The sequence below is a fragment of the Ursus maritimus genome, unplaced genomic scaffold (assembly GCF_017311325.1).
Source record: "Ursus maritimus isolate PB19 unplaced genomic scaffold, ASM1731132v1 scaffold_30, whole genome shotgun sequence".
NCBI classification, from domain to species: domain Eukaryota; kingdom Metazoa; phylum Chordata; class Mammalia; order Carnivora; family Ursidae; genus Ursus; species Ursus maritimus.
In genome coordinates, this window is record NW_024425564.1 from 14,882,273 (window position 1) to 14,892,687 (window position 10,415).

Sequence of the window (10,415 nt, forward strand, 5' to 3'; positions counted from 1 at the left end):
TAGGGAACCACAGGATCACGCCAGGTTTGGGGCCATTTCGTCTCCGCTTAATCTAGGAATCTCAGGTTCAGCTCTACCCACTTACCCCCAGCTAGCAGGTGCATTTTCCCCCAAATTAAACCTGCCTTTTAAGTAGCTTACTATTCTTTGCTCTCTTTTCAGGTTCTCTTCTTTCTCACACACACACCTTCATATCCTAGTTTCCATTAATTGCTGCAACTCCAACAATGCAACAAAGAATATGTTTTATGAATGATCTGGTCATAGGGACCCCTGGGTGGCTCAGTGCGGTTGAGCATCTGACTCTTGATTTCAGCTCGGGTCTTTGATCTCAGGGTCGTGAGTTCAAGCCCTGCATTGCGCTCCACGCTGGGCATGGAGCCTACTTAAAAAAAAAACAACAAACTAGTCATTCCCCTGCAAGGGCACCTTGCAGAGAGTGTGGTCTGCAATAGAGCCCAAAGTAGAAATATCTACAGGAGATTTTTTTATCCGCCATCTTTATGACCTCTTGCTGGCTCCTCTCTCCTTTCCCCTCTTCCAGCTCTCCTTTTTCTTCTTCCCAGATCGCCTCCCCACCCTCTTAATTTCCACACTTCTCTGCATCCCTCTGTGAAGTTTCTTCACTGCTGTGCAGAGCAGGTCAGCTCTCCTCAGCCTCCGTACGCACCTCTGGGCTGACCTCTGCAGGTCCGAACCCATCTGGCACTGTCACAGCTCCTGCCCTCCTTAGGGGCAGCTGTAGTTGTCAACAGCAGTTTTCCCTCCACTCTGTGACTTGCATTCACTGAGTACATACAGGGAGCCTGCCAGGGGCCTGGCACTGTCGGGAGGGGTATTGTTCAACTCATGTTGAGTCATGCGTTGTCTTTGAGGTGTATTGTGTGGCAGAAGCAGTGTGTTAAAAGCTGTCCATAAGCAACGTGTAATATGCTCAGAAGTCTTACAATTATTGGTGTGTTTAAAGAAATATGGAAGAGTGGGCTAAGTAATTGATTTGTTCGTGAGGTTTTTTTTTTTTAAGATTTGTTTATATTTGAGGGAGAGCATGAGTGAGGGGGAGGGGCACATGGAGAGGGAGGAGCAAACTCCCTGCTGAGCAAGGAGCCAGACATGGGGCTTGATCCCAGGACCCCGAGATCATGACCTGAGCCGAAGGCAGATGCTTGACCGTCTGAGCCACCCAGTCATCCCTGTTCATGCGTTTTAAAATGCATAGCTATTATTTCCTTTCCTTTTTTTTAAAATACTTTATTTATTTTTTATTTGAGAGAGAGAACATTGTCAGGGGGAGGAGCAGAGGGAGGAGGGGAGGGAGAGGGAGAAGCAGACTCCCTGCTGAGCAGAGAGCCTGAAGTGGGGCTCGATCCCAGGACCCTGAGATTAGGACCTGAACCGAAGTCAGACACTTAACTGACTGAGCCACCCAGGCGCCCCAATTATTTCCTTTCCTGGGAGTGAATCATCTGTAATATAATTTCGAGTTCATGGTTAGCCTTTCACACCCGTATTTCTTCAGTAGCAGAAACTAGAATGAATAATTTGTCCATTTTTAATGTCCATAAATGCACTTCAGAAAAAACCTACTCTTTTATAAATCATGACAGTCTTACTCAGATAACTCTAATTGCAGGAATATCTTCTTCTGTCTTATACCTTTAACAGAAAGCATTAAATGCAGATCTAATTTCATTCAGTGGGTAGAAATTTTTTTTGTGCCTTTTCTGTGTCAGGTCCTGGTCTAGGCTGTGGGGATAAGTGGGAAGGAAAACAAAACCAAGTTCCTTACGCTGGAGCTTTTGTCTTAGTGGGGAGACAGACACTCGGCCATGGACACAGAAAATGCTACAAAGTGCTGGTGGATGCTAAGCAGAGCAGCTGGAGGGACGGTGCTCTGGGAGCGGGTCAGGGAAGGCCTCACTGACCTGGGCGAAGTGAGGAGTAGCCGTGTGAAACCCGGGGAAACGTTCCAGGCAGATAGGGCAGCAGACACGGTGCCTCTGGAGTGGGCTATGTTTGCAATATTTAAAGATTAACCTACTTAGCATTAGACTAAACCTGTTTTTTTTTTCTTTTTTAAGATTTTATTTATTTGAAAGAAGGAGCGGGGGGGAGGTTCAGAGGGAGAGGGAGAAGCAGGCTCTCTGCTCCGAAGGGCTCGAGGATCGTGACCTGAGCCGAAGGCAGATGCTTAACTGACTGAGCCCCCTGGGTGCCCCTAGACTAAAGCTGTTCCTGTCAATACTTCTATTTTTCAGGTATCCGAGATGTTTCTAAATGGAGTGAGAAAACAAGAAAACCTCTCGAAACCTTGTATGGCTACGACTACTTTGCCAAAACCTGTGAGAAGTGGGTGGATGGGATAAAACAATTTAAACATCTTCCAGATGGTAGGTTATGTGAACTGTTCAGCTGTTCCTTTGCTGATTAGAGAGGCTGCTTGCATTCCTCCCCTGGTGTTCCAGAATTCCCTGGTGATGAATGAGCTCACCCACTGTCCTTTCACACTGATGTGCGAACTGAGGATGCTAGGGATTGCCATACACACTCTTGTATAATAAATCCGCCTTACGCGATACTATGTGTCTACGCCTACTGTACGTATCAGGGTTCACAGTGTGAAGTGGTTTTTTTTTTTAAGATTTTATTTATTTATTTGACAGAGATAGAGACAGCCAGCGAGAGAGGGAACACAAGCAGGGGGAGCGGGAGAGGAAGAAGCAGGCTCCCAGCAGAGGAGCCTGACGTGGGGCTCGATCCCATAACGCCGGGATCACGCCCTGAGCCGAAGGCAGACGCTTAACCGCTGTGCCACCCAGGCGCCCCAACAGTGTGAAGTTTTTAATAGCAGAATGTGCTTTTTTTCCTTCTAATCCTTTGTGTGTATGATGACAAAATAATTCTCCAGAAGCCTCAAATAGTGTTTGCTTTTTTTCTGCTTCTGGGGTGGGTAATCAGAAAACAAACAAGCTGCTGCCCATACCCTATTTTTTCTTTTTTACATTTATTTATTTATTTATTTATTTATTTATTTTTAAGATTTTATTTTTTATAGCTGAAGGCAGACGCTCAACCGCTGTGCCACCCAGGCGCCCCTCTTTTTTACATTTAGACGCGTGACCCTACTATGTCCTCTCTTACCAGGACAAAAAAGAAGGGCCTTTGTGTCATGACCTTCAGCTCCAGCAGAATTAGCCTGAAGACGAGCGTTCAGTGTATTTCCCACCCAGAGGACTGTAACTCCCTGTCTTTATCTGCAAAATTAACACCGTTTCCAATAACAGGAAGAACGGACATCCTTAAGAGAAATTCTGAATTAAAATCTGCTTTTCAGTAGCTATTTACGTTGCTAATCTCTCACTCTTCTATTTTAACTGCTAAAAGAATAGAGGGTAGCGAAGGTCAGATGTGAGAGCACATTTGTGACAAAATGGCTGCAGCTGAAGGACCAGTTTGATCTATTAGGTAATCATTTCCAGAGTGAGTCACCTATCAAAACTTTCACAATGAGAAGGACATTTGGAAATGTTACTTTTCTGGTTCAAGTTCAAAACAGCAAATACATCCTGTTCTAATGCAGTACCCACCCATAGAAATAGGTCTTTGAAAACGTGTCTCCCTCAGCTCTTAAAACAAAAATGCCATAAAGAACGTCTCTATTAAAGAAGGCAAATTTCTGAAAGGCAAACTTTTATGCTTTCCTGACTAGAGAGCGGAAGGGGTAGGAAGACTCAAAGGTAGAAGCAGAATTATATCAGCAGCTCGAAAATATGTCCTGTGTTTGTCAAAATTTAAAACCTCCATTTTGCGAAAGACACTGTCGAGAGCATGAAAAGACAAGCCACAGACTGGGAGAAAATATTTGCAAGCTGATAAAGCTCTGTTATCCAAATGTACAGCAAAGTCTTAAAACTGAACAGTAAGAAAATAACCTGATTAAAAGGTGAGCCAAATAACAGGATCCCACTACTCACCTGTTAGAATCTCCAAAACAGGATTTTTAGGGCCGTGAAAATACTCTGTCATCCCGTAGTGGTGGCTACGTGTCATTGTGTATTTGCCCAAACCCACAGAATGGGCAACAACCAGGAATGAAGCCTAACGTAAACTCCAGACTCTGGGTGGTGATGACATGTCCACGTAGGTTCATCGGTTGTAAAAATGTCCCACTCTGGTGGGGCTGCTGATAGTGGGGGAGGCTGTGCATGTGGAGGGCTGGGGGATAGGAAATCCTTGAACCCTCCACTCAATTTTGCTGTAAACCTAAAATTAAAAAAATCAAATACAGTTTTTTTAAGAAAAGAAAGGGTGGGGGGAAATGTCAAAATATAGAGGAGCTAGCAGGGTATCGATGATGTTGCAGCGAGACTGTTAATAAACTACTTATCTCCCCTCCACCCTCATTAATTTGATAGGAGCCCTTTTTTCCATGATTGTACACTCATGTCGGTGGATGCTATTTAGCATAGGGGTTAAACTCACAGATTTGGAGTCAGACGAGCCTGGGTGTGAAGTCTGGCCTCGCCACGTGGTTGCTGTCAGAATGATAGAGAAGCTGAGCTTCTCCAAGTTGCCGTTCCCTGTCTGTGAACCGAAGAGGCTGATAACTACCCCGCAAGGTGTTGTGAGGATGAAACAGGGTTCCGCAGTACCAAGTACAGAGTACGCACTTGATAAAAGGTTATTAGGACTCTTATTATAAAAGTACTAGATCTACAAATAATTGTACAGACCAAGTGAGCTGGAACAGGGAAGGCGGTGTTTCATGGGCGTCAAACCACGTGAACGGTGTCTGACCCATAGCGCTCCGCAGTGACTGCTTTCTTCGTCCTCTGATGTTGCGGTTAGCAGGTGCGTGTCATCCCGGGGATGGGAGAGGGCAGCTTCTGAGACCTAGAGAGGTGTTTCTCTAGCCAACCTGTCACCTTCTCATTGAGCAGGCAGTCCCCCCTGCTCCTCCCTGGGCCCTGAGGAGGAGGGACAGGCCGGGAACCTGTGCAGCACCCCATTGGGCTGGCTCCCAGCTTTCTCAAGGCCCCAGTGACCCCCGCAGAGGCGGGAGGAGGCAGAGGAAGAAGGAGCTCACTTGATGGAGTACCTGCCCACTGCCCAGAACTGTGGATATGACATCTCTCTTTGGCCTCGCGGCCACCCCAGAGAACTAGAAGTATCCCCTGTTTGACCAGGGAGGAGGCCGAAACATCAGAGGAACCACCGCGATTTCCCAGGCAGGAAACAGCAGGACAGGACCGGAGCCAGATTGTTCCTCACCTGCCCTAGGAATGTTGTTACAAATGGAGGTGAGGGCCTGTCCTCGGGGTATGTCAGTCAGGAATGTCATGGAAGCAGGAGGAATGAAGAGACGCTCATTTGCCAGGTGTAAATCATAACGTCACAGGAGGGGTAGAAGCTCTGAGGGCTAGCTGGGGGCCCAGGGACCACTTAAGACATTATTTCAAGGGAAAAGGTTTTCAGATGCCAAGCATCTACCATTGTTCTACAAACTAGGGACTGCTTTCCATAATATAAAGAGTTGTGGGGTTTTTTGTTTCTTTTCCTGTTTTTCATGAATTATGCATATTGTCAGGCAAAACTTCTTGTTTACTAGTAGGCCTTTCCAAGAAAAAACAAAACAAAAAACAGCAGAGCACCAGAAAAGGAGGCCCACAGATTGTGAGAGCTAGAAGACCCCTCAGATCCCATCTAATGCAGACCACCTCTTTCAAGGACAAGGGCACCGAGGTCCAGAGGGAGGCAGGACGAGTCCCAGGTCTCTGCGGCCCCTCTGACCCCCCCTTGCTCATTCTCCGTGCTGTTTGTCTTGCAGGGAATATCTGTCGGCACTTGCTGCTGCTCGTTCAGTGCCCCACCTTAATCGTGCACGGGGAGAAGGATCCGCTGGTCCCACGGTTCCACGCCGACTTCATACACGAACACGTGAGAGGGTCGCGGTAAGTGTAGTCTCTGCCTCAGAGCCTGAGGACCCACGGGCAGTGCGTGTGGAAGGAGCTGTGGAAGGAGGGGAAACATTGGGGTGGGGATTTTTTTTTTAAAGATTTTATTTATTCATGAGAGACAGAGAGAGGGAGGCAGAGGCAGAGGGAGAAGCAGACTCTCCGCAAAGCAGGGAGCCCCATGTGGGGCTCGATCCCAGGACCCTGGGGTTTACCCCCGAGCCGAAGGCAGACACTTAACCGACTGAGCCACCCAGGCAGCCAGGGGGTTGGGGGTTTTTAGGGTGTTCCTCCCCTCCCCTCCTTTTTGCGAATGTCAGTAAGTAGTTCTGCTCTGTTTAGGGTACCGGGGAAACACGGAGCCAAGGAGCCAGGATTTGTGGGTAATGGGGACCCCGAAGGAAAGGAATTCTTAGATGGACACCTTTGGTTGCCGCGAAGGCAAATGTACGAATAGGTACTAAGTTCCGTAACACTGCAGACAGTTTCGATTTCTAGCCATCAGTGTTACCTAAAACAGTTTTATATAATTTGGAAATTTTCAGATGGGTTTATCATTGTAAAAGTACTATGGACCCAGGAAAGAAAATTTGTAAAATCACAAGAAGAAGACAAATTGCCTGCTGCTTGCCACCCATTTAAATACTTCTGCTATTAACATCTTTTTAAAGATTTTATTTATTTATTTATTTATTTGAGAAAGAGCGCAGAGAGAGTGGAAAAAGAGAGCACACCAGCGTGGGGGTGAGGGGCGAAGGGTAGGAAGCAGACTCCTGCTGAGTCGGGAGCCTGGGATCAGGACCAGAGCAAAAGTCAGGACCCTCCACCGACTGAGCCACCCAGGCGCCCCCTGCTATTAGCAATTTTAATGTGTTTCTCCTTTCTAGTATTTTTTAAACATAAATATAATTATATTCTGTATTCAACTCTGAATTCTGTTTTTTTCCACTTAAAATTATGTTGTAAACTTCTCACGTTATTTCAGCCTTAAGTATGCACACATCAGATGGGAAGCCTGTTATTCAGAATCACAAAGTACCGACACACACCAAGCCATGTTGGTGGCTCACTCGATTAAACAGCAGATAGATACATGCTACTTGCTCTTCGCATTCTTGCTTCTGCCAAGCAGCCTTGGACATCGAAGAAGCTTATTATACATGTCAGCAGAAATTCTGTTCTTCAACCCCATGCGTTTTTGTATGGAATAGAAATGTATGTTTTAAATAGTTTGGCTGACGCAGGAGCCAGCTTTTGGTGGTACTTATATCGAGATGAAAATTTAAAGTCGAATAAATTTAGTCTTTCTTCTCCATGAGTGGATGAGAACCCTGAAGGAGAAAGTCAGGTGTGACTGAGGGATAGCGACCTGATTTTTTTTTTCTTTTGTTTTAACAAACATGCCAGAGGATAAACATCCAAGGGAGCCTTGACCCCTTTAGAGATTGTGTGTTAATTCCAGAGATGCTGTCATTCTTCTGGACAGCTTTGGAATTCTTTTGAAATTGGCATTATTAATGACTTAAGAAAATCCTCCCTCCCTTGTTCCCTCCCTTCCTCCTTCTCTCTTTCTCTTCCTGGCTGCCTCCCTCCTTTTCTCCTTTCCTTCCGTGAGCTGATTGCTGATGCCTGCCATGGGCCAGCATTGCCTGGTTAGTGCTGATCCCTGTCCTGAGAGCTCACACAGTCCAGCAGGGACACCAAACTCAGAAACAGTTCCACTACTGTTTTTTTAAATTCCAGTGAAGTTAACATACAGCGTTATATTAGTTTCAGGTACACAGTATAGTGACTCAGCGATTCTATGTGTTACTCAGGGCTCATCATGATAACTGTCCTCTTAATCCCCATCACCTATTTTGCCCTCCCCCCCCCCCCCCCCCCACCTCCCCTCTGCTAACCATCCGTTTGTTCTCTGGAGTTGAGAGTCTGCTTCTTGGTTTTTCTTTTTTTTTTTTTTTTCCTTTGCTTCTTTCTTAAATTCCACATAGGAGTGGAATCATATGGTATTTGTCTTTCTCTGACTGATGGATTTCACTTAGTATTATACTCTCTAGCTCCATCCATGTTGTTACAAATGGCAGGATTCCATTCTTTTTTATGGTTGAGTAATATTTCTGTGTGTATACACACCACCTCTTCTTTATCCATGTATCTATCAGTGGACGCTTGGGCTGTTAGCATAATTTGGCTATTGTAAATAATGCTCCTGTAAACATAGAGGTGTGTGTATCCCTTTGAATTAGTGTTTTTGTATTCTTTGGGGTAAATACCCAGTAATGTGATTACTGGATCGTAGGGTAGTTCCATTTTTAATTTGTTTGTTGAAACTTATCACAGAATAGTATGATTCCCAGAGTGGCTGCACCAGTTTGCGTTCCCACCAACAGTGTAAGAAGGTTCCCCTTTCTCCGTCCTCTCCAACTCTTGTCTTGTGTTTTTGATTTTAGCCATTCTGACAGGTGTGAAGTAATATTTCCTTGTAGTTCCGACTTACATTTCCCTGATGATGAGTGATGTTGAGCACCTTTTCATGTCTGTTGGCCATCTGGGTGTCTTCTGTGGTGAAATACCTATGCATGTCTTCTTATTTTTTAATTGGATTATTTGGGGGTTTTTTTGGATGCTGAGTTTATAAGCTCTTTACATGTTTTGGATACTAGCCCTTTAACAGATATGTCATTTGCAAATATCTTCTCTCATTCTGTAGATTGTCTTTTAGTTTTATTGATTATTTCCTTTGCTGTGCAGAAGCTTCTTATTTTGATATCGTCCCAATAGTTTATTTTTGCTTTTGTTTCCATTGCCTCAGATGACATATCTAGAAAAAAGTTGCTACATCCAATGTCAGAGAAGTTACTGCCTGTGTTCTCTTCTAGGAGTTTTATGGTTTCAGGCCTCACATGTAGGTTCTTAGTCCATTTCAAGTTTATCTTTGTGCATGGTATAAGCGATCCACTACTTAAAAAAAAAAAAAAGGTTTTATTTATTTATTTGAGAGAGAGAGAGTGGAGAGGGAGAGAGAGAGCACACAGTGGGGCAGGGGGTGGGGGCAGAGGGAGAGGGAGAAGCAGGCTCCCCCCAGTAGGGAGCCCAATGCGCAGTTCGATCCCAGGACCCTGGGATCATGACCTGAGCTGAAGGCAGACGCTTCACCGACTGAGCCACCCAGGCGCCCCTACATTACTTCTTAATCATACTATTCTGTGATAAGTTTCAACAAACAAATTAAAAGGAGAATTTTTAAATGTGGGGGACATGTTTTGTATTCTACAATACAATTATTGTCAGCCTGTATAATTTTTATATCCATATAGCATTTTATATCTTAAAAGGCATTTTACATACAATATCTCACTATACTTCACAGCAAACTTATGAAAAAAATTATTGTCCCCATGTGTAGATGAGAAAATCAAGGTTGGGAGATATTACGTAATCTTCCAAGGTTGCATTGCTAGTAAGTGACAAATCCTAGATGTGTTTCCCTCCTAAGATAGCACTTTCCCCCCACAGCACAGCTACTCTCATAAACATACTCTTATTTTAATATGATGGTAAGATGCCTGGATTATATACTTGCCAACCTGGTTAATTGTCTTCTAGCTTCAGAAATGACAGGTTTTTGCACACTGACACTCATGATAAATGCAGTGTGTTCTCTTAGAGAGCCAGGTTCAATAAAGTCAGTCTGCAAGGAGGTTTAATTTAGGAATTCTGTTCCAAACCCATCTCCTAGCAACAGAATACATCAATATGGGAAAAAATAGCCCCTTCCCGTTCAGATGTGAATTATTTCAGTAGACTTTTATGGAAGATCATTTTCTTCGAGCAGTATTCCTTGGAACAAATGAGTGGAAGGTGAAGTGTAATTGGCAATGATTGTCTTAAACTGGCTTGCTTTGTACACCTGCGAAAAGAGCCCTTTATGTTGGGCCTGAACCCACCTAGAACACAGGTGGTTTATTTCGGACCCCAGAAAAGGAAGGTGGATTCCTTGAGCACCGAAGTCGTACTGAGATTCAGCGCTGCAGGCCACGCTACAGAAAGCAAGACAGAGTGGCAGGTTTCCAGTGAACTTGGCATTTCGTTACCTTGCCAGGTACATGTATAATTAAACTTAAGGATGCGGTCTATCCCGTCAAAGATTATACCAACAAATAGATAATCACGTATGAGACAAATGCCTTTCTGTCCTCAGAAGGAGGCCAAATGGAGGGTGGGGCTGTTCAGGCCTGCTGAACAGGCCTGTGTTAATTTGTCTCTCTTTTTTCTCTTTGTGAGGAACAATGGTAGAGTCTCTAGGAAGCAAAGAGGCCTTAAGGATCATTCTAGGTCGGTGGTTTTAAAATTTGTTTTTTGGCAGCTGAACCCTTCCTCCTAACAAACTCTGATGCAGAGGCCCAAGACATAACACATAAAACAACAGCTACTCTGATTAGAGCGGGGGGGGGGGGGGGG

The 10,415-nt window shown here is 44.8% G+C and overlaps 1 protein-coding gene across 3 annotated transcripts in view; it reads left to right on the plus strand.

The window, feature by feature from the left end:
• Positions 1-10,415, plus strand: part of BPHL (biphenyl hydrolase like) — a 35,890-nt gene that overhangs the window by 18,738 nt on the left and 6,737 nt on the right. For 2 of the 3 annotated variants that reach the window (XM_040645005.1, XM_008692859.2), the window contains exons 5-7: positions 2,259-2,390; positions 5,187-5,300; positions 5,828-5,951. In XM_040645005.1, the coding sequence (XP_040500939.1) occupies positions 2,259-2,390; positions 5,187-5,300; positions 5,828-5,951 (370 nt within the window). The remainder of the gene's footprint in view (positions 1-2,258; positions 2,391-5,186; positions 5,301-5,827; positions 5,952-10,415) is intronic. The other variant, XM_040645006.1, reaches the window with a different exon arrangement.